The sequence below is a fragment of the Podarcis raffonei genome, chromosome 8, assembly GCF_027172205.1.
Source record: "Podarcis raffonei isolate rPodRaf1 chromosome 8, rPodRaf1.pri, whole genome shotgun sequence".
NCBI classification, from domain to species: Eukaryota; Metazoa; Chordata; class Lepidosauria; order Squamata; family Lacertidae; genus Podarcis; species Podarcis raffonei.
Genome location: NC_070609.1, coordinates 77831122 through 77855443, shown reverse-complemented (window position 1 = coordinate 77855443; position 24322 = coordinate 77831122). Strand labels below are relative to the sequence as shown.

Sequence of the window (24322 nt, the reverse complement as noted above, 5' to 3'; positions counted from 1 at the left end):
TCACATGTTTCTAAAACGTTTTTAACATTTTAACTGACCAGTAAACCACCGAGCCTCTTGGGCTTGCCGATCAGAAGGTCAGCGGTTCGAATCCCCGTGACAGGGTGAGCGCCCATTGCTTTGTCCCAGCTCCTGCCAACCTAGCAGTTCGAAAGCATACCAGTGCAAGTAGATAAATAGGTACCACTGCAGCAGAAAGGTAAACAGCATTTCTGTGCACTCTGGCTTCTGTCCCGATGTCCTGGTGCGCCAGAAGCGGTTTAGCCATGCTGGCCACAGGACCCAGGAAGCTGTCTGTGGACAAATGGCAGCTCCCTCAGCCTGAAAGCGAGATGAGCACCGCAACCCCATAGTCTCCTTTAACTGGACTTAACCATCCAGGGGTTCTTTACCTTTACCTTTTATATATTAGTCCTTGGTAGGCCATTGCCCTGAACCAGCAGGACTCTTCTGTTCTAAAGGAAAATAATAAGAGATCTGTGCTCCTACCAGACTGGCATATTCTGCAATCCTTGAGTCCCGAGTTGAAAAAAAATAAGGCACTATGCACATGCCCAGAGTTCTCTTACAACCAATCCCTCCTCCCGTGGAACTCTGGGAATTGTAGCTCCATGAGCAGGGGTCTCCCTTAGCCATGCCCAGCCCCCTGAACAAATTTCTGTTCCCAAGAGTCATTGGAGGAAGCCACAATAGCAACTTCCCTACCAAAGCACCCTGAAATTAATTAATTGTGTTGGTTTTGGATAGAAAGGCAAGTCACTTAGGTTTTAGAGGAACTCCAACTGTAGCAGAATAGGAGTGGCATGAAGGTCCCTTCTGCAATGTGGTGCAGTGGCTAGAGCGCTGGATTAGGCTCTGGGGTTCAACTCCCCCAACTCAGCCACATGAAGTTTACCGGGCGACTTTAGGGTAGTAACTCTCAGGCTAAACTAACTCACAGGGTTGTTGTGCCGATGAAATGGGAAGGAAGAGAAGTATATATGCCACCTTCAGCTCTTTGGAGCAAAGAAGCTGGATATCAAAGCAGTCAATTAAAATAAAATAAAGTGGTCTCACCCCACTTTCAACGGTCAAAGAATCTAATGGCAGCCGGGAGCCAACAAAAATTAAAAAACTGAATGGGTATTACAATTGTAGGATAGGCTGTGACAGTTTAAGGTGGTCCAATATTCTGAAAAAGGCAGCTTCTCTAGGTTCATATAATTCTGCCCTTCCCCATTCATAAATCAATAATACAGTCGTATCTCAGGTTAAGAACCTAATTCGTTCCGGAGGTCCGTTCTTAACCTGAAACTGTTCTTAACCTGAAGCACCACTTTAGCTAATGGGGCCTCCTGCTGCCGCCGTGCCGCCAGAGCACGATTTCTGTTCTCATCCTGAAGCAAAGTTCTTAACCCGAGGTACTATTTCTGGGTTAGCGGAGTCTGTAACCTGAAGCGTATGTAACCCGAGGTACCACTGTAATAGTGCAATTGTAACAGCCATTCAAAAATAAATACTTTTTTCCCCAGCTGCCACTAGAGGCCAGTATTGGACTTCCACCTTGACCACCGCCATCTGGTCTGGGATATATATTAAAACCTGCCTTTCCATGACATTTTGGAAATCCCCGTCTTCCTGGATTCCCAAAACTGCTTCCTCTTTTTTTCTAAAGGCCCCCAGATTCCAAAGTTCATATGTCACCTCCCGGATCTACGTTTCGCAAGTTCCTTATCCCACATCCCTGCTCCTCTGGCCAGAAAGCCAAAACTTCAGCAACAAAAGCTTGGGGACACCCTTAGGACAAGATGCTCACCCCTGGCCACTGTGTACGTAAAAAGTTCACCAGGCACAACATGGAGGGAGGCCCCCAGGCTTGCTCTAAGGAAAAGGTGAAATTGAGGGAATTAATCCCTGACTGATCCACAAATGGGAATAAGAGACATACATGGAAACAGGGCACCTCTGAGCATGTGCTGAGGGTCTTTAACGAAAACACACCATCCAAGTTAGCGGCCACCAGTCAGCATCGCCTCTTGTGGCAGGGAGTTCCATAGTTTAACTGCGCCCTGGGCGGAGGAGGACTTTCTTTTATCCGTATTGAATCTACTTAATCCCGCACAACATTTGTTTTGGACCGTCAACATAAGGAAACAATGTAAATATTTAGGCTGTCAACAGCAAAGCTGGCTCTCAAAACCAAACTCCAGGTAATCAGCGGGAAGAAAACAGCAATTAAATTAAGTGGGCTTATGGAAATAAGCTGAATAACAGACTGATTAAGCAACCAGGTTTTTGGAAATATGTTTTGTGTTTTTTCCCCTTCCTTAAGAATCTGCAGGCAGAAAGCAGCATGGTGGCTTTCTTGAGCTGTACTCTGCAATGTCGTGGGGACCCGCATAGAGGGAAATTGCTATTTCAGGTGAAATGTTTGGCTGGTATGCTTATATACCGCTGTGGATTTTACCTTTGCAGAGTTAAAAACCTAAGAGCTCTGCCTGATCAAGCCAGTGGCCCATCTAATCTGTATCCTGTTCTCACAGTGGCCGACCAGATGTCACAAAAAAGAAACTCAGAAACAGCATCCAAGCACATCATCCCTCTCTCCTCCTGCAGAACAGGGCCACTGCGACCAGTAGCAATCTATAGCCCTCTTCTCCTCCTCTGTGAATTTGTCCCATCCTCTTTTAAAGCCGTCCAAGTTGGTGACCACCGCTGCCTCTTGTGGCAGCAAGTTCCGCAGGATACCTCTGCGCTATGTGAAGGAGGTTTCCCAATAGTGATGTATGGAAGTGAGAGCTGGACCATAAAGAAGGCTGATCGCCGAAGAATTGATGCTTTTGAATTATGGTGCTGGAGGAGACTCTTGAGAGTCCCATGGACTGCAAGAAGATCAAACCTATCCATTCTGAAGGAAATCAGGCTGAGTGCTCACTGGAAGGACAGATCCTGAAGCTGAGGCTCCAATACTTTGGCCATCTCATGAGAAGAGAAGACTCCCTAGAAAAGACCCTGATGTTGGGAAAGATGGAGGGCACAAGGAGAAGGGGACGACAGAGGACGAGATGGTTGGACAGTGTTGTCGAAGCTACCAGCATGAGTTTGACCAAACTACGGGAGGCAGTGGAAGACAGGAGTGCCTGGTGTGGTCTGGTCCATGGGGTCACGAAGAGTCAGATACGACTAAACGACTAAACAACAACAACAACAAATGTGATGGAGGATTTTCCTGTATCGGACCTGAATCTTCAAACATTCAGCTGCGTTGCACGCCCACCGGTTCTAGTGTCGCAAGAGATGGAGGAAAACATAATTGTATACACTTCTACCAGGTCTCTTCTTAGTCCTCTTTTCTCTAAACGACCCAAACGCTGCAACCTTTCTTCATACGTGGAACTGGTTGCTCTCTGCAACTTCCCTCTTGGAAAGTAGGAGACCTTCAGGGAAACCACTTCCAACCAGGCAAAATCCCTCAAAGAGGGTGCAAGGCAGGGCTAGGGAGAGGCGTGGCCTGGGGAGGCTTCTGGGGGCCACATCCGGAGGTTCAGGGGTCCACATTAGCCCCTCCAGGCCTGAGGGGCAGCCCCAACACACACACCTCGTTAGACTCTAGCCACAACAACAGCCAAGAATTATATGGGGGGGGGGTAGAACAAGAGTTTTATCTGCGAAGCAATTTTCACAGAGACACCCACATTTGAATATGTTCCCCAGGATCCTTGCGTCAATATCAAACACGAAAAACCTGCCTTCTTAAAGTTACTAAACCTTGTCGTTTATACCCAGTAAGGCTTTGCAAACCAACCAACCAACAAATTTGAACGGCGCTTGACACCCAGAAGTGAATTCCTGGCTGACAAATTGGAGACCTTTTCAGTCCCCAGTGGTACTGATTCAAACCACCTGGACTTTGTACGTGCTCAGAGGAACTCTTGTTCCTTGGTTCCCCCTAAATTGATTTTTGAATTCTGAATTTATTGTCATTCATGTTTTATACTGTATTTTATGCTGTTTTTGTTGCATCAATTGTTTTAATTTGTTGTTAGCAGCCCTGAGCCCGGTTTTCTGAACTGGGAAGGGCAGGGTACAAATAAAAAATTATTATTATTATTATTATAACTTAGGTCTCCCATACTGAGCTGCTGTTTTCCACCTGGTTCCACCTGGTAGGGATTAGGATTAGGATTAAAAACAAATTTTTCCTCCCCCAAGGCTGACGCCTCCCTTGCAAGGGGGAAACTTGGACTTCTCCTGCCCCCACCCCCTTACCTTGAGAGGAAAAGGCTGTTGAAACACCCATAATCTAAGCTGCCAGACCAGGCCATGTAAACAAGAACTTCCCTTGACACTCAAGGCCTGCAGGCACTGCTGGCTGCATCCCAAAAGCTCCCTCTCTTATCACCTGGAGAGGGAGGGGCTAAGGAGTCAGTAGGGAAGAGGGAGCTACCTGCCGTTTAACCCTCCAGCTGCCAGATCCAGGAAACAACCCAAGGACTTTAGGAGGAAGCAGCTACCACGATCTTCCAGCATCTCTCCTGAAATTGATACCCCCTGGAAGATGTCTCTGGGCTAGCCAGGGTGATAGCCCAAGCCTCAGGTGAGCCAGGATGAGGCCTCACAGATGGAGCTGGACTACAACTCCCATCGGTGCCAAGTCAGGGGTGGTGAAAGGAAGCTAGATTCCATCTGGAGCAGTGCCTTGGCTCTCCGGCTGGTTTTAGACTACAATTACCATCATCCCTGACCGCCGACTCCTAACTGAACTCCATTCAATATCTTTGATAGCTTCTTCTTTAATCGAAGGCAGGGTTTCCCAAATCTGGGTCGCCAGCTGGTTGTTTGGACTACAATTCCCATCATCCCTGACCACTGGTCCTGCTAGCTAGGGATGATGGGAGTTGTAGTCCAAAAACAGCTGACCTGAGTCAGGGAAGCCCTGAACTGCAGAGCCACGGGCTTCTCCTCCCTGCTTTAGAATAAAGCAGAGTTGTGATGGAGGCAGCCACGGGCAGCGAAGGCAAGTGAGGGTCTAGTTCAGGAATGGGCAAGCTGCTGCGGCTGGACAACAACTCCCATCATCATCCCCAGCCAGAATGGCCAATGTTCAATGGCAAGTTGTTTTCCAGCAGCATCTGAAAAGCGGCAGGTTCTCCATTGCTCTGTTAAAAGAAGGCAGAGTTGTGATGGAAGTAGCCCAGGGCAGTGAAGGCAAGTGAGGGTCTAGTTTAGGGATGGGGAGACTGTGACCCCACAGGTGTTCCTTGACCAGCCCCAGACAGCATGACCAGTGGTTAGGGAGGACCAGTGGCAGGGCCGGATTTAGGTTTGATGAGGCCTTAAGCTACTGAAGGTAATGGGGCCCTTTATAATATTATTATTATTATTATTATTATTATTATTATTATTATTATTAATTTATACTCTGCCCATCTGGCTGGGTTTCCCCAGCCGCTCTGGGCGGCTTCCAACAAAGTATTAAAATACAGTGGTCTGTTAAACATTAAAAGCTGATGCATTTCAGGGAAAATAAAAATCCAGACATGAACAAGATATGCCTATGGCGGAGTCATACCTGTTCAGATACATGCCAGGCAGAGAAACCCTAATGCCAAAAGGGGTCCCCCCCCCCATCTCACAAATGCTAGTTTTCTGTTCTTGCTTTTAAAAAAATATTATATATCTACAGTTTGTATGTACAAAATTATTTTTAGAGCCACTTACTCTGAATGTGTCTGTGAGCCCAGGTGATCTGCCGGGAAAGAAATAGACAAAAGATGGTCAGTTGGTACCCAAGAAAGCCGTCAGTTCTTGTGTCACAGAATCATAGATCCTCACCTAGCCCAAGCACCTGAAATACAGGAATCACAACGTATCAGATTGGTTACTATGGCTCAGAGGGGGTTGGAGGAAGGCCAGAGAGACCTGGATTCGAATCCCCGGCCAGCCATGAAGCTCAATGGAACGACCTTCGTTCTCCCTCAGCCCTGACTTACCTCACATGGTCGGTCGTTGTGAGGTTTAAAATGGAGGGAAGGACAGGGCAAGCGAAGTGTGCAATTCTGAGCTCCCTGGTTTTAATTGAGCAAGATCGTGGGTATGCAAACTAAGGCCCAGGGGCCGGATCCGGCCCATGGACTGTCTGGGAATCAGCATGTTTTGACATGAGTAGAATGTGTGCTTTTATTTAAAATGCATCTCTGGGTTATTTGTGGGGCATAGGAATTCATTCATTTTTTTTCTTCTTTTTAAAAAAATATAGTCCGCCCCCCCCACAAGGTTTGAGGGACAGTGGACAGGCCCCCTGCTGAAAAAGTTTGCTGACCCCTGAGCAAGATACATTTTTTAAAAAGAGAGACTGAAAATCTGAGAACAGGACATTATTGAACGGAAACCCGCTCTTTAATGCAGAATCTAGATGAGCCCTTAGGTTTTAACCATTACTGGGTACTGGACCCTGAGAACTGGAAGGGTCTCTGGGCATCATCCAGACTGACCCCTACCCCAAAACCCACAAGCTGCCAGTAACTGGTCGAGGGTTGAAACTGGTTCAGAAGCCTGGTGTAGACGCGCTTACCGAGGTTGGAGTCAGAATGGGTCATAGGGACCCGGTCCTCCAGCAAAGCCTCTTCAGCCTCCCAGTCATCCAGGGGTTCAAGGTCGTCGCTGATGCTGGATCTCCGCCTCTGAGGTGGTCCCTGCACAGCCCCCCTGGTGCCCAGCTCGGTCCTGGCATTGCTGACCACTACCCGGCCGTCCTCGTCCTCGCTGTCCTCAAAGTCAAAGGCCTCGCCCCCCTCGTCCTCCCCCTCCATCGAGATCTCCAAAACGCCCTGCGTGGCCCCATCTCCTGGAAAGCAGAAGGGAGCAGGGAGGCACACACAAATCAGCAATTTGATGGTCTGCAGCCCTTCATTCAGAACAATGAGGGCCAGAAACTTGCTTTATTTTTAAGGGAAAGTCCATAGCTCAGGGGTGAAAGCACTTGCTTTGCACACGGCCTGAAATCCTGGAGAGCTGCTGCCGGCCAGTGTGGGCAGCACTGAACTAGATGGACAAGTGTTCTGATGCCCTTTAAGCAGATTCTTGTGTTCCTATGTCCCATTTGGCTGTTTTGTTATTATTATTGCTTTATTTCATTACATTACATTTATACACCTCTTGGTTGTTGTTGTTTTAAAAAAGCTGTTGTTTACAAAAAGATAAAACAAGGAAATCGAGGGGTAAATGCAATACTTTAAAAGTTAAAATGGAACTCACATCATTTTTCTAAGCGTCTGGGCAGGCTGGCTCATGAATGTTTTTGGCTGGCATTGAAAAGAACACAGCTGTGATACGAATTTTATGGTCTTAGATATATGGTAATGTTCATAAGTGTACCAACCAAGCACATACATAGATCAGCACAAGAAGGCCAACCTGGAACCATTTTGATTCCTAAACTGAGCAAATGTTTTCTCTGCAAGGTCAAACTGGAAAAGCCTCCCCATTGTCTTTTCCTTCACAAATCCTGTCTTAAGGGTATGTCTGTGTTTGAATAGCGTGTGAGCCTGTGACCTGGCCCAGGAACTAAGTATCTATCACTACAAAAGAATGGCCAGGCTCCCCAGGCAATCCAATCAAGTGACCTGCCAGACAGGAGATAAACAACAACAGGAGAAAAACAGTATTCAAATTTCTATTTTAGACCACCTTTTCTGTGATGTAGGTGTGATGTATCTGAGGGGTGGTCTTAGGTTACACCCCTTCTGTGATGTATGTATGATGTTTCTGGGGGTGGTCTTGATCTACAGGGTGGCAATTTCAAAAGTCTTTATAAGGCCTTGCATGCCATTTTTCTGGGTCCCTCCTCTCTCCTGTGGGTGAGGGGAGCACCCTGTTGCAACAGATCAATAAAGGCCAAGCCTACAGGCTGCTGTTTTGCTCCAAGTTATCCTTGTTGGTGTCTTTGTTTTTTGTCCAAGGGAACCCTCAGATTTTTCCGTTAACACAGCACTGCTTGTTATCAATAGGCACGGAGTTCCAAAGTGCAGGAGCTGGCTGAGTCCTTGCAAATGCAGAACGAGCATTATGCGGCAAATATAGTAGTGCCAGTTCCAACAGAAGCATTAAAAAATGCACATAGAGATTCCTTTGTTCTCCCCATATTCCAATTTTTATTTTTTAAAATAATAACGCGATAATAGTTTATTTTGCCTTGCGGCAAACGGTGAGCGTGGGGGAGTGTTTGCAAACTCAAGCAGCTGTCATTAAACAGGTTTGCAGGTGGCAGCGAGGTTTTATGCCTCAGGATTAATCCCCTGCTTTCTGGCAGGAGCTCAAGGCTAGGAGGGTGTGCTAAATTGGGAGCAGGAAGGAACCGAATACTGTGCTAGAAGCTCTGCCCTCTGTTGCCAAGTTCTAAACTGACCTGGCTGGCGATGGAAGGAAAAGATCTGAGACTTTTGTCTGCTGATTCCACATAATCATAGGACTGTAAGTGGGAAGGTACCCCCAAAAACATCTAGCCCAACCCCCCTGCAATGATGTTTATAACATGATGCGTAGCCTGGAGAAAGCAGATAGAGAAAAGTTTTCCTCCGTCTCTTGTAACGTCAGAAACCACAGCCATCCACTGAAACTGAACGTTGAAAGATTCAAAATGGATAAAATAACTGTGCAGAAACAACCCAACACATTTCGCAAAGCACTTTCAAGACTTATGTGCCGATTGCTGAAAAATTACACCCAGGACCTCCTTCGCACCACCCCTTATAATTTGTTGTTTCTGCCTTAGCAGCACCAATGAGGACTAGAAAATTGCTTTATATCTGCAGGAAAGCTCAGTTTCCCTCTGAACGGCTGGAACATATTCTGCGTCACCTGGGTGGTGGGGCATGCGTCAGTTTCCTAGACAGCTGCCCCTGCCCCAATCTCTTTATTTTAAAAACGAAATAAAAACCAGAAAGGTGTGGCTATTTGATGAGGAGTGGATCAGGTAGACCGGAGGTTGGTGGAGTGAGATTTATAGAAGGTTGGAAAACTGACAGAAAGTACCACCTTCTTTTGGAACCCAAGTATTAACACCTAAAGCCGTAACAACTCTGCAAGTAGTTTAAGGAACTGAAGAGAATATAAGAAGTGCATTTGCCATCTTGTTTACAAGCCTGCATCCACCAAATCTTGATGATAGATGATAGATAGATAGATAGATAGATAGATAGATAGATAGATAGATGATAGGTAGATGATAGATAGATAGATAGATAGATAGATAGATAGATGATAGATAGATGATAGATAGATAGATATAGATAGGTGCTAGATAGATATGATAGAGAGAGAGAGAGAGAGGTAGATGATAGATAGATAGATGATAGATAGATAGATAGATAGATAGATAGATAGGTAGATAGGTAGATGATAGATAGATGATAGATAGATAGATATAGATAGATGATAGATAGATAGATAGATAATAGATGATAGATGATAGATGATAGATAGGTAGATATAGATAGATGATAGATAGATAGATAGATAGATAGATAGATAGATAGATAGATGATAGATATAGATAGATAGATATAGATAGATGATAGATAGATAGATAGATAGATAGATAGATATCGATGAGAGAGGTAGGTACGTAGATGGATAGACAGACAGACAGACAGACAGACAGATAGATAGATAGATGATGGATGGATAGACAGACAGACAGACAGACAGACAATCTGATAGATGATAGATAGATAGATGATAGATAGATGATAGATAGATAGATAGATAGATAGATAGATAGATAGATGATAGATAGATAGATAATAGATAGATAGATAGATAGATGATAGATAGATAGATAGATAGATAGATAGATAGATAGATAGATATAGATAGATAGATCTAAATATAGTTATCTGTGTCTTGAAAGAATTCCATCTCCTGGCAGATCTTTTGCTTAGCTAATTTTGTTGTCAAAGAAAACCTTTTCCCTCCTTAACATCCCTAAGTCTCCAAGTACCAGAGTTTTCTTTAGAAAAAGCAGAAATAGCCAGAAGTAGTGTGAGAGGACATGCCTCAGTGACAGTACCTATCGAAGACGGTTGGGGTGGTTGAGAGGTGGCCATCTCCTTTTCTCTCTGTCTGTGTGTCTGTCTGTCTCTCAACCACTGTTTCCTGACGTTTCTCTCTTCCGGAGCCTTTCCCTGCTGTTTTCCTAAGCGGAAGGGGGGAAAAGAAATTTGTTCAGGGGGGGCTCTGTTCTTCCAGGAAGCAAATCCCCCAGTCTCATTTCCCCCTAATGCTTTCCCCCATCCAAGACAGTTGCTACGGCTCCTGCTTCCCTGCCTGGGGACCCCAGAGTCTGCATCAGGCGGAAAGGTGATAGTTGCAGAATATGTGCATCCAATGTTCTTTTGTGATCTGGGCTATTTCCACTCAATATCCTTCCGCTGTGGGTTAAACCACAGAGCCTAGGACTTGCCGGTCAGAAGGTCGGTGGTTCGAATCCCCCCCCCGACGGGGTGAGCTCCTGTTGCTCGGTCCCTGCTCCTGCCAACCTAGCAGTTTGAAAGCACGTCAAAGTGCAAGTAGATCAATAGGTACTACTCCGGCGGGAAGGTAAACAGTGATTCCGTGCACTGCTCTGGTTCACCAGAAGCGGCTTAGTCATGCTGGCCACATGACCCGGAAGCTGTACGCCGGCTCCCTCGGCCAATAAAGTGCCGCAACCCCAGAGTCTGCCACGACTGGACCTAATGGTCAGGGGTCACTTTACCTTTTAGCTGAGTCCTAAGATGCAACGAACCCAGTCCCAGGAAGCTCAACCCTCCTTCTGCCTTTAACCCTGTCACAAGATGATGCAGGATCAGGGGGGAAAAGCCCTCCAGCCTCTGCGAGTTGGCATAGGGCAGAGTCCATAAAACTGCAGACAATCTCATGTGGATCCTGTTACCCATTTGTCAGGTTTTGCAGGAGTACAGTGGTACCTTGGTTTACGAACTTAATCCGTTCTGGAAGTCCGTTCTTAAACCAAAGCAATCTTAAACCAAGGCACGCTTTCCCATAGTAGCTGGGGGCTCAATTTACATTTGGAACACACTCAAAAGGAAGCAAAACATGTTCTTATTCCAAGGCAAAGTTCAGAAACCAAAACACCTACTTCCGGGTTTGCAGTGTTCTTAATCTAAGTTGTTCCTAAACTAAGCTGTTCTTAAACCAAGGTACCACAAGGTACTTAATTCATTCCGGAGGTCCGTACTTAACCTGAAACTGTTCTTAACCTGAAGCACCACTTTAGCTTATGGGGCCTCCTGCTGCCGCTGCGCCGCCAGAGCACGATTTCTGTTCTCATCCTGAGGCAAAGTTCTTAACCTGAAGACTATTTCTGGGTTAGCGGAGTCTGTAACCTGAAGCGTATGTAACCTGAAGCGTATGTAACCTGAGGTACCACTGTATTGATTATTTGCCCTACAGTGAAATCTGACTCACTTTAAAAAAAAAAAAAAGACTTGCAAAATTCTAGATCAATTAACCATTTCCACCGCTTATTTTTGCAAGGGGGCGAGGGAGGATGCAAGTCTGCAAATTTTCCTCCATCGCAGACTCACTCGCCGGAGCCAGATGGTGGGTATTGGGTTTTTTAAAAAGAAGCAAACCTCAGTAAGCTTTAGAGCAAATCTGTCAGGTGGTGAGCATATGGAAGCTGTCAAGAAACAAGTAGGGCTCTCGGTATATCATGGAGCCACAAGATCTGCGGGTCGACAGATTCAGTAAGGCTTCCTGATGCTCAGCCTCCATTATATACAGGGGTACCTTGGTTCTCAAACGCCTTGGTACTCAAACAACTTGGAACCGAAACACTGCAAACCCGGAAGTAAGTGTTCCAGTTTGCAAACATTTTCAGAAGCTGAACGTGCTCCGTTTTGAGTGTTACGCTTCCAATTTGAGTGCCACACATCCATTTTGAGTGTTACACTGAGGTCTGTCTGTTTTTGCTATTTATTTTGCGTTTTTGTGGCTTTTTTGTTTTGCTTTTGTGCGGAACCCAGTTCAGCTAATGATTGATTGATTGATTGATTGATTGATTGTGTGACTGCAGTACATTAATTGATGCTTTCATTTTATGGATCAATGGTCTCGTTAGATAGTAAAATTCATGTTAAATTGCTGTTTTAGGGGTTGTTTTTAATAGTCTGGAATGGATTAATCCATTTTGCATTACTTTCTACAGGAAAGCGCACCTTAGTTCTGGAACGCTTTGGTTTTGGAACGGACTTGCAGAACGGATTAAGTTTGAGAACCAAGCTACCACTGTATAGTGTGGTGTAGAGCCAGTGTGGTGTAGTGGTTAAGAGCGGTAGTCACGTAATCTGGGGAACCGGGTTCGCGTCTCCGCTCCTCCACATGCAGCTGCTGGGTGACCTTGGGCCAGTCACACTTCTCTGAAGTCTCTCAGCCTCACTCACCTCACAGAGTGTTTGTTGTGGGGGAGGAAGGGAAAGGAGAATATTAGCCGCTTTGAGACTCCTGAAGGGCAGTGAAAGGCGGGATATCAAATCCAAACTCTTCTTCTTCTTCTTCTGTATATTGTTTTAAAATGGGCATTGCTTGCTCTGGATAACTGTGGGGGCCCTTTAGAGTTTCCTCTCCTGGCCAAGCCAATATTTCACTTTCCCAACAGGACAAGAATGTTTGTCTGCATTCTGTTGCTGGGAGTTCTCCTCTTCTCCTCCCAGGTGATGAGAACACCCAGGAACATCACAGGGAGGCTTGGCCAATGGCTAGGAAAGGCGTTTTGCAGGAATGCAACAATAAAATCCACATTGTTTTGACAGTGGGAATGCAAATACTGTATATGATAGGTCACGTCACATCTGACTGCAATTTTCCACATAGTCAGGCCATTTTTTCTAGTTCTAATGCAAGAGTAAGTATTTTGTTTGTGTGGTTGTATATGTTTGTACACGTGTGTGTGTGTGTGTACACAAACACACCCCTGCCCATGCACCCGAACTATACATTTTGCTTAACATTCACCCTTTATTTTCCTTTATTCATTTGTTCATCAAAAAAGCATTCATAAAGCACGTTTTTTAAAAAATCTCTCAGCAGTGTACAACATTTTAAAAAATGGAGCAATGCTGTTAAAATCCAAAATGTAAAGTATGAAACACAAGTATAAAAGCACATAAAATAAATAAGGCCAGGAATCCAGGGGAAACAAACCACAATTATTTTCATGGGTCAGGGTCTTTCCAAGACACCTGAAGCAATGGATGGATCCTACTTCACTTATTAAACAACCATTACTATTGCTGTTAATTAACAGCAATAATAATAATTGTTTAATTACTCAGTGGCTCAGCACAGGCAAAGTGTCTCAGGTTCAGAAGTGGGCGTGGTCAGGAGTCAAAGTGGGTGGGGCAATAGGCAACTTTTTGAAGGTTGGTGGTTCAAGTCCACCCCAGGATTCCTGCATTGCAAGAGGTTGGACTAGATGACACTTAGGGTTCCCTCCAACAATGCCATTCTATTTTTCTATTATTTCAGCCAAGCAAAGGCCAGAGATTTCTACACACACAGTCTCACCGTTTTTTCCCTTCTCTTTCTCTCCTCTGTTCAGAAGCCTGATAACACTTCAGGGATGCATCTCAGCCAAGCAAAAGTATCTGAGGAGGGTTCAGATCTGGGCCACTGAGGGGGTGTGGATTTGGGACAAGGGGAGTGGCTTGGAGGAGTCCTGTGGGCCAGATTGAGAGGGCCAGGGGGCCACATTCAGCCTGTGGGCTGGAGATTCTTCTTCCCCGGTTCAAGGCCTCCTGTTCAATCCCACCTTTGGGCCGGCGATTAAATCTTTAACCTCTCTCCCTGTGCCGCCTCCGGAAAAGAGATCTCTCATTTAGTTTCAGATCATTTGGCTGTCAGGAGGGGCAGGCAGCAAAGAGAGAACTCCCGACAACACACAAATCTTTAACTGGAGAAACCAAACATCTCCAGGAGCCAAGAATGTCCACATGACCAGAGATCGCTCCCAGCAATGAGACATTTCTTTCGCCGGGAGAGAACAGCCCAAACTTGCTCAATCTCCAGCGTTGTGTCAACATTGCCCAAACCACACAGAGAAACAGAGACTGTCGGAAAAGCCTGGCTGCTGGATTGAGCCAATGGTCCCATCCTGTTCTCCACATTTTTCACCAAAAACAATACGGCAAAGAGATACCTGTCCCAATATCAATCAGCAGGGAGTTCCGGAGTTCCCCAATGAAAAAGTGATTTCTTGCAAGGGCAGAACGAATGTTATACAGTGGTACCTCGGGTTAAGTACTTAATTTGTTCCGGAGGTCCATTCTTAACCTGAAACTGTTCTTAACCTGAAGCACCACTTTAGCTAATGGGGCCCACCACTGCCGCCACACCACTGGAGCACGATTTCTGTTCTCATCCTGAAGCAAAGTTCTTAACCTGAAGCACTATTTCTGGGTTAGCGGAGTCTGTAACCTGAAGCGTATGTAACCCAAGGTACCACTGTATGTGACCCTAGTTTTAAAATGTGAGGCATGTGCATATTGAACCGGCCTCCTGGGCATAATTGGGGCACGACGATCGTTCAGATAAAGAGGTGATATAAAAGCCATCTTCAAATTCCTTGAAATATACTCAGAGTCGCAAAGTGATTTCATGCTCTTTATTCAGCTCATAGTGGTGAGGAGGAATGAATGAATGTCCCCTCAAAGTATCTGCTTTATATACATTATTTACACAATGGGCTGCACATGATTGGCTCATTCTGGAATTCTACTGTAAGCCAATCAGGTTGTGGATTCACTTATATCTGGAGCATGATTGGGTGGTTCCTGCCAACCAATCATACTGCTGCATTGTTCTAGGACCAATCAGACTGCTGCAGTTTGGATGCTATTCAACTCAGTACATAACATTCCTGAAGGGCTTTCACATGGAAGATGGAGCAAGCTTGCTTTCTGCTGCTCTGGAGGGTAGGACTCGAACCAATGGCTTCAAGTGACGAGGAAGGAGATTGTGATGGCCTGGGATTCGGACTCAGAGGCTGAACCTGAGGGATCCCAGCCTGGACAGGAGTCCCCGCCTCCAGAACCAGCTGAGCCAGGGCTGGGGCCTGAGCCTGAAGCGTCCTCACCTGTGCTGGATCCTCAGGTGCAGGCACCAGCACAGTCTGCTCTGGCTCCTGAGGTGATGGAGGACCCATTGCCTGCAGGTGCTCCACTCTCAGCCCTGTCAGGGGAAGCTGAGGTTGCCTCTGGGTCCGGTAACCATCCAGCCTCTCCTGAGCTGCAGAGGCTCGGGGCAGAGAGGCAGAGGGAACTAAGTTCCTGCAGGAGGAGTGCTCACCTCCAGGTGATGAGAGGCGAGTCACCTGTGGACCGGGGCTACCCTATGCCTTGGGGCAGATAAAAGCCAGTCAGCCCCAGTCCCAGGTTGTGGGAGCAATGTTGTTGCTAGCCTGTTCCTGCCTGCACCCTGTCCTGCTCTTCTGCCAGAGTTCCTGACCTCGCCCGACTCCTTGCCTTGGACCCAGCTACAGCTTTGATGGACAGCCTACACACCACACCCTTGACCCCAGACTGGACACGGACCTCGCCACACGGTAACCCCCCGGGACCAGCACAGAGATTCCGACTAAACATCAGGAAGAACTTTCTGACAGTGAGAGCCGTTCGACAGTGGGACGGACTCCCTTGTGAGCTGGTGAACTCTCTCCTTCCTTGGATTTTTTAAAGCAGAGGTTGGATGTTCATCTGTCATGGATGCTTTAGCTGAGTTTCCTGCATTGCAAGAGGTTGGGATAGATGACCCTTAGGGGTGTGGTGGAAATGTAAGGTAGGAAAAGAATTTTGGGAAACGATATATAATGAGTTGGAAAAAATGTTTAAAATAACTTTTTCTTAAAAAAAACCCAACCCGAAGCCTTCCATTTAGAAATTCTTGGCGCCTAAAATCCCAAGGGAGCAGAAAAGACTATTTATGTGTGCGACCACGGCTGCGGGGATGTTTTTGTTCCAGAGATGGAAAGAAGATAAAGTCCCGACCAGAGAAGAATGGCAGATCAAGTGGACCGGAAATGACCGGAAGAGTCAGAAATCAGGAAGACCAAAATTTTAATAAGGAGTGGGGAAAACTTATCTTAAAAATCACTGTAAACAGTGAAAATCGTTAGTAGGATTGGAATGTCACTTGTAGTTTAATGGTGAATTTTGGACACAATAGAGAGGTAAAAGATTCTGGATTATCATAAAAGATGCAGGAGCAAATGATTATCAATAGGACCCACAAAGGGGAGGAGGGAAGTCCAAGAGATTATATGGAATCATGTTTGTATGTTGTATATTCGATATGTGACTGTAAAAAATTAATCTGAAAAACCAAATAAACAAACAAACACCCTTGGGGTACCTTTCAACTCTACAATTCTAGGATTCTATGGTCTAATAGTAATACAGTGGTACCTCAGCTTACATACGCTTTGGGTTACATACGCTTCAGGTTACACACTCCACTAACCCAGAAATAGTGCTTCAGGTTAAGAACTTTGCTTCAGGATGAGTACAGAAATCGTGCTCCAGCGGCGCGGCAGCAGCAGGAGGCCCCATTAGCTAAAGTGGTGCTTCAGGTTAAGAACAGTTTCAGGTTAAGAACGAACCTCCGGAACGAATTAAGTACTCAACCTGAGGTACCACTGTACCCTGAATTTGGGCTTGTAGCTGGATGCCAGCTTACCAGAAGATGCATCTGTTTTGACCGCTGTGAGAACAGGATGCTGTGCTCAGCAGAGGGTTTGGCCTGATTCAGCTTTGAGGCCGCTGGGCTAGTCATGCAAAAAGGCTCCCTTCAACTCCCATCCCTGAGGCTTTTCTGAGCCACCTTGGAACAATCGGCTGAATAATATACATTTTTTTCCTTCGCCTCCTCCTCCCCTCACAGCTAAAGAAAAAAGAGCCCCACCCTCTCCGGCACGCAGGCTTCCAGTCACACTGACTGAACCGTCACAGAGGAGGCAGAGGGCCTAGGAAACCATTACGACACCCGTCCCAGATTGGGACGGTAACAAGGAGGACTCGCCAAGAGGCCACGGAGCAACAAATGGCTGATCTGCTCGGATTTCGCTTCAGAAAACAGCAGGGAGCTCCTTCTCTTCAGTTCTGCCTCAAAGGCAGCACCGAGCGTGCATTAAATGTCATTGCGCACCCCAACACGTGTAGCACACAGCTGGGAAAGCCAAGAGTGCCCCTGAGCATGTACAGATCTCAGCTTGCACTGCCTGCAAACCACAGCCTGCTCCCCAGCAGCCTTCTCTAGCCTGCCTAGCCGCCAAATGTTTCGGGCAGAGCCGCACTGTACATTTAAATCATATCCGATGCACATCTGAGTCACCCAACTTCCCCCCCCCAAAAAAAAACCTCTTGGGAACCATAGATTTCCTCCCTATGGAACTCCTGTTTCCAGCACCCTTCACAAACTACAATTCCCACGCTCTGCATTTAAAGTGTATTCGATGTACAGTGGTACCTGGCTTACATACGCTTCAGGTTACATACGCTTCAGGTTACAGACTCCGCTAACCCAGAAATAGTACCTCAGGTTAAGAACTTTGCTTCAGGATGAGAACAGAAATCGGGCAGCAGCAGTGCGGCAGCAGCGGGAGGCCCCATTAGCTAAAGTGGTGCTTCAGGTTAAGAACAGACCTCCAGAACGAATTACCGTATTTTTTGCTCTATAAGACTCACTTCCCCCCCCCCTAAAAAGTAAGGGGAAATGTGTGTGCGTCTTATGGAGCGAATGCAGGCTGTGCAGCTATCCCAGAAGCCAGAACAGCAAGAGGGATTGCTGCTTTCACTGCGCAGCGATCCCCCTTGCGGTTCTGGCTTCTGGGATTCAGAATATTTTTTTTCTTGTTTTCCTCCTCCAAAAACTAGGTGCGTCTTGTGGTCTTATAGAGTGAAAAATACGGTAAATTCTTAACCCGAGGTACCACTGTAATCATCATCTTATTATTTATACCCTGCCCACCTGGCTGGGTTTCACCAGTGATGCTCTCCTGTCCCTCCACAGTTGGATGCAAAGGTCCTAGACTCAACTTGGCTTCAGGATGAGAACAGAAATCGTGTTCCGGCGGCGCAGGAGCCGCGGGAGACCCCATTAGCTAAAGCGGTGCTTCAGGTTAAGAACAGTTTCAGGTTAAGAATGGACCTCCGGAACGAATTAAGTACGTAACCAGAGGTACCACTGTACGTTTTAAGCACATGACTTCTTGGGAACTGCAGTTTGCGGAACAGGAGCAACTGTGGAGGGACAGGAGAGCCGAGAGAGGAAAGCAACAGTTCCCAAGATTCATTGGTGGGGAAGCCATGTGCTTAAAAAACCCTGCATTGAATATGCTTCAAATGCAGAGTGTGGGTCTGCCCTACGATTCCCATTATCACCCCAACTATTGACTACACTGCCTGGGGCCGATGGGAGTTGTAGTCCAACAAGACCCAGAAGGCACCAGGTTGCAGAAGGCTGAGCTACGAATTTGAACTTAATTTATAGGCCAGCAAGTGGATGTGTGGTGTTGTGGGGGGTTACCTAGGCAGGAACTAGATCCCTGCCCCATTAACTAGAACCGCAAAGTTTAAGCAGAGGGAACCTATGGGCTCTTTGGTACTGTCTCCTGAGGCCGACAGATCTGTGCCCTTTGCAGATGGCTGCCCTCAGAAGATCCATCTTCCTCTTCCTCTTCCTCTACACAGTTCACCACTGCTGCTATTTATATATGTATGTATGTAAATATGTATACGGGACGCGGGTGGCGCTGTGGGTTAAACCACAGAGCCTAGGACTTGCCGATCAGAAGGTCGGCAGTTCGAATCCCCGCAACAGGGTGAGCTCCCGTTGCTCGGTCCCTGCTCCTGCCACCCTAGCAGTTCAAAAGCACGTCAAAGTGCAAGTAGATAAATAGGTACCGCTCCAGCTGGAAGGTAAACGGTGTTTCCGTGCGCTGCTCTGGTTCGCCAGAAGCGGCTTAGTCCTGCTGGCCACATGACCCGGAAGCTGTACGCTGGCTCCCTCGGCCAATAAAGCGAGATGAGCGCCGCAACCCCAGAGTCGGTCACGACTGGACCTAATGGTCAGGGGTCCCTTTGCCTTAAATATATACACACACATACACACAAACATTTCAAAGGCGGTACCTCCATAAAATGGGTTTTGCCATCCATTAGGTACATTCCGAGCATAAGAAAAGCCTGATGGATCAGGCCAGTGGCCCATCAAGTCCAACACCCTCTTTTCACCGTAGCCAAGCAGATGCCCCAAGCAGAGACCCACAAATGGGACACGGGTGCAAGAACCCTCTGCCCCTCCTGCAGTTTCCAGCAACTGGTATTCAGAAGCATTGCTCCCTCCAGCCATCCTGGGCTAGTAGCTATCACTAGTCCTCTCCTCTCTGAATTTGCCCAGCCCTCTTTCAAAGCAATCCTGCGTCCTGTGGCAGGGAGTTCCAGAGTTTAACTCTGTGCAAAGAAGAACCTTTTCTCTGAGTCTTCCAACTTTGAAACAGGGATCCATACTCTTTAGCATTTCTCCGACAAAAATAGGGACGTCATGTTCCATAATGATAATCATGGTCATTTCATGATTTATACCCCGCCCATTTTACTGGTTGCCCCAGCCACTGGCTCCCAACACATATAAAAACACAATGAAACAGTAAACTTCCCTGCCTTCAGGTGTCTTCTAAAGGTTGTGCTTATCTCCTTGACTAGGGGTTTGCATAACTCCATAGCCTCCAACTTTCTCCAATGGAAACAGGCACTTCTTAAGAAAAAGCAGGATATTCCGGGGTCAAATCAGAAACCGGGACTGTCCCTCGAAAACAAGGACACTTGGCGGGTCTGCCAAGATAACACCCAGCAAATGACAGCATGACTGAGGGGGAGATTTGAACCCTGGTCTCTCCCAGGCCCTTGTCTCATACCTTGTTTCGCCTGCAGATCAAGCAGCTGGAAAATAAGGACACTATGTCCCTGGAAAATAGGGACACTTAGAGGGTCTGGGGACCTTCCACACACAAAAAACAGGGGCCTTACCCATGAGGTGTGGTCACCCCCTGTGGAATCTGAGAACCGTGGGGTTGCAAGGTGCCCTAGTGGTCAACTAGCCTTCTGCAGGATCTCTAATACAGCGTCTTGAAAAGATGTCTGTTCAGTCCATTAAAAGGTTTTTTAAAAAGTAAAGGGCCCCTGGAGGGACAAGGGTGGCGCTGTGGGTTAAACCACAGAGCCTAGGACTTGCCAATCAGAAGGTTGGCGGTTCAAATCCCCGCGATGGAGTGAGCTCCCGTTGCTCGGTCCCTGCTCCTGCCCACCTAGCAGTTCGAAAGCACGTCAAAAGCACTTGGATAAATAGGTACCGCTCCGGCAGGAAGGTAAACAGTGTTTCTGTGCTCTGTTCTGGTTCACCAGAAGCGGCTTAGTCATGCTGGCCACATGACCCGGAAGCTGTACGCCGGCTCCCTCGGCCAATAAAGCGAGATGAGCGTCGCAACCCCAGAGTCGGTCACAACTGGACCTAATGGTCAGAGGTCCCTTTACCTTTACCTTTAAAGGGCCCCTGGACGGTTAAGAAGTAGAAGAAGAAGAGTTTGGACTTGATATCCCACCTTTCACTCCCCTTAAGGACTCTCAGAGTGGCTAACAATCTCCTTTCCCTTCCTCCCCCACAACAAACACTCTGTGAGGTGAGTGCGGCTGAGAGACTTCAGAGAAGTGTGACTAGCCCCAGTCAAAGGCGACTCTGGGGTTGCAGCACTCATCTTGCTTTCAGGCCAAAGGAGCCGGTGTTTGTCCACAGACAGTTTTCCGGGATGTGTGGCCAGCAGGAGTAAACTGCTTCTGGACAACGGAACTCCATGACGGAAGCCAGAGCCCATGGAAAAGCCGTTTATCTTCCCGCCGCAGCGGTACCTATTTATCTACTTGCACTGGCGTGCTTTCGAACTGCTATGTTGGCAGGAGCTGGGACAGAGCAACGGGAGCTCACTCTGTCACGGGGATTTGAACCGCCAACCTTCCAATCAGCAAGCCCAAGAGGCTCAGTGGTTTAGACCACAGCGCCACCCGCATCCCTGGGTGGTCCATGAAGGTGAATAGGGCACTGTGCCCTGCACCCCCAGCCTCGGCCAACCACTGCCTGCCTGCCTCTTTACTTACATCCAGTCCTGGGGCGATGGCCCTTTCTGCCATCTTCCTCCTCTTCAGTCTCAGGGGTGCCCTTGAAGAACTCAGCAGGAGGTTGGCGGACTAAACCAGGATGCCAGTCACTGCCTCTGAATCTGCCTACTGCTGCTTTCCACCCCACCATCTGCCACTGATCCAGCACCTGCTATTAAAAATATATGTATCTCCAAAGCCAAGGAGAGCTCCTCATCTTCCAAGCGAGTGTCTTCCACTGCCAAACGACTCTTAAGAAAAGTTTCTCTTAATGCTTAACCAAAAGCCACTTCCCCTGAAATTTGCACCTGCTGGCTCAAGTTCCTGCTTCGTCGGAGCAACAGGGACCAAAAGTCTACTGCAACTTCTGCCCTTCAGAGATTGGAAGGCCAAGGTTGTACCTCCCTGAAATCTTCTCCGCTCCAGTCTAAAGCACGATCACAGGACCCCATTTCCCAAGACCCTTTAATGCTAGATCTATGTTGAAATCAATGCAATCCTTTTAAACCCAGAGAGGGGAAGAGTTGGGAAAGGAGAAACTAAAGATCAGAACAGCTGGAATGAGGTGTGGGAGACTGTCGATTTCAGATTCTCAGGGGGTTTTTTTTAACATAAGACCTCGCCAGATCAGGCCAGTGGCCCACCTTGTCCAGCACCCTGTTCTTACAGTGGTCAAACCAGGAGCCCTGATGGGAAACACGCAAGCAGGATTCGAACGCAAGAGCCGTCTCCCTGCACCCCGCAGTTTCCAGCAACTGGTATTCAGAACCGTGGAAGCAGAGTTTAGCCATCCCGGCTAGTAATCATTGACAGTCCTCTCCTCTTTGAATTTGTCCAAACCTCTTTCAAAGCCATCCAATTTGGGAGCCATCCTTGCATCCAGTGGGAGGGAGTTCCACAGTCTAACTCTGGGCTGCATGAAGAAGGACTTTCTTTTACTCGTCCTGAACTAATACGAAAGCTTGGTTCTGTTTGCTTCAGCCGGAAATGGAGACCAAGGATCCCTGCCCCCACAACAGCTGTCAATTTACTCAGCGGTGCCAAGCTGCCTACTGTTGAGTCATCAAGCTCAGTACTGTATACACGGACTGGCAGCAATGAACCTCTGGGTTTCCAGGCAGGGGACACTCCCAGCCCTATGCAGAGATGCCGTTGAACCAGGGCCTTCTGCACTCCAAGCAGATGCTCTCCTGTTGAGGTTCCAACCTTTTCCAGTCACTTAATCTGTGCACATTTGAGCTCTACTTGAATGGTCCTCTTCGCATTCCTTTGCCATTTTAGCCCCATTGTTCACACTTTATTTCATTTATTCATTTGCCCTCTGCACCCACAGGTGCGTATATACAGGTCTGTCAAATAAGGGTAATGCATTACGCATCTGATGGTGTGACTTAAGTCCCCAAAAGGTTTAATCCATCTGTTAGGCGCATCGACACAATAATTTCAAGCACATTTTGTAAGTGGAGGTGCCATGGACAGCTCTCATGTTGGCACCGGGAATTGTAGCTTCCTGTGATTAAACTACAGGTCCTTTAGTTTCTTAAGGATTCTGGGAATTTCAACTCCCTGGGGGGTAAACTACAGCTCCCAGAATTATTTTGGGAGGCAGAGCCATGTGCTTTAAACATCCCTTAAACTTCTGCTGTGAATTCAAATTTCCACAATCTATGCCATCGTTTCTTGTTGCCCCAGAACAACCCTGTTCCTTCCTCACTTATTCATTGTCCCTTAAAAGGTCTATCTCTCGCTCTGGGGCTTCATCGCCACTTTTCCTGGGCAGGGAGCACTGCGCCCAAGTATCCCCCTCCATGGGGTGTTCAGGCATGCTGTGGCTCCCTCCATTACCTGAATTCCCCCATCCCCTGAAACTTGCCCGCAGAACTCCCCTCTGTCCCCAAAGTGTGCCCCCCGTGCCCCCCGCAAAAACACATCCAGAGATGGGGAAAAAAACCTCACGCTCATTTCTGCACGCACTCCCCTTCCTCGCTTCCTCTCTCCCCCCCCCCATCCCAAGACAGATTGATTTACATGCACCCCAGCAGGGTTATATATAAACCGAGTCTCCGTCAAGCGCCCGTCAATTCTGCTGACCTCGCAAAGGTCACCAATGTCCCATTGGCCTTGCAGGGGGTGCATTATATGGTTGCGTGGGGCTTAACCTTTCCGCAAGTGGCAGGAGGCGGGGGTAATTTTCTGAAACGGCTTTTTAAAAATAATTCTAGCCTTGCTTTTATGCACCAAACACAAGGGCATTTTGGGGGGCCCGTTCTGCCACGTGCAGACACCCTCTTTTATGGTCCCATCTTAAAAATCGTGGAAAGGGGAGGAGAGAGAGAAGGCAATTTGGGGAGGTTTGTTTTTTTGGGGGGGGAGAAAGGAACCACATGGTCTCGGTTCATATTGCCGGCCGGATCTAGCCTCCGAGTGGCCTTCCCAGAAAGGAGTCTGGAAAGGTCGAAGAGGGGGGTCAGTCCACTTACCCCCCGCAGCTCTCGCTGCTCTTTGTTGCGATGTTACAAAGAAGCGGTCTGTGGCAGCAGCACCACGGTGTGGCTTGGGAGCCCAGCGCCTTCCTCTCTCCGCCGCCAATCCATGCTCAGAGGGCGCATGGATGAGTCCGGCTAAGCCTCCTCGCCACTGCCTGGCCTTCCGTCCATTGCTGGAAAGGAGATCTTAGGCCTTGTCCGAATTGTGACCAATGTGGTACTCGGTCCAGACTGAACACAGAGAGAGAGGCAGGGAGGGAGCTGCCTCCAGCCGCCCCCTCTCTTGGTCACTAGGAGCAGCCGAGAGCTACCAGCTGATCCCAGAGCTCTGAGGCTCCCCCCTATAGCAGCCGTGGGCCTCTCTGCCTCTCTCCAGGCTCCGTAGATGTTCTCCGGCCATGAATATTCAGGAGGAGAGGGAGGCTGGACCACAGAAGCCTCACGTCAGAGGACAGAGGTGGAAGGTCTCTGCACAAGCCACCGCTCTCTTCCCCACTTTCTCTCACTCTCTCTTTCCTCAAAGAAGTCCCAGCGACCGCAAAAGGCTGCGAAACAACAGTTTGGCACTGGTTGAGAGGGGACCCTGAATTTTGCAGGCCATAGACTCTCCAAGTGTCCTGAATTTTCCAGGGACGGTCCCAGATTTACAGG

General features: G+C 47.6%; 1 protein-coding gene across 8 annotated transcripts in view; it reads right to left on the bottom strand.

Moving 5' to 3' along the window:
- Positions 1 to 24065, bottom strand: part of ARHGEF10L (Rho guanine nucleotide exchange factor 10 like) — a 142597-nt gene extending 118532 nt beyond the window's left edge. For 4 of the 8 annotated variants that reach the window (XM_053400990.1, XM_053400993.1, XM_053400994.1 and 1 more), the window contains exons 1-4: positions 23666 to 24063; positions 10049 to 10174; positions 6554 to 6826; positions 5701 to 5728 (exon numbers count right to left, since the gene is read on the bottom strand). In XM_053400990.1, coding sequence (XP_053256965.1) covers positions 5701 to 5728; positions 6554 to 6826; positions 10049 to 10085 — 338 coding nt within the window. In that variant the 5' untranslated portion in view covers positions 10086 to 10174; positions 23666 to 24063. Of the gene's footprint in view, positions 1 to 5700; positions 5729 to 6553; positions 6827 to 10048; positions 10175 to 23665 lie in introns of all 8 variants that reach the window. The other 4 variants (XM_053400987.1, XM_053400988.1, XM_053400991.1 and 1 more) reach the window with 2 other exon arrangements.
- Positions 24066 to 24322: the final 257 nt, after the last annotated feature.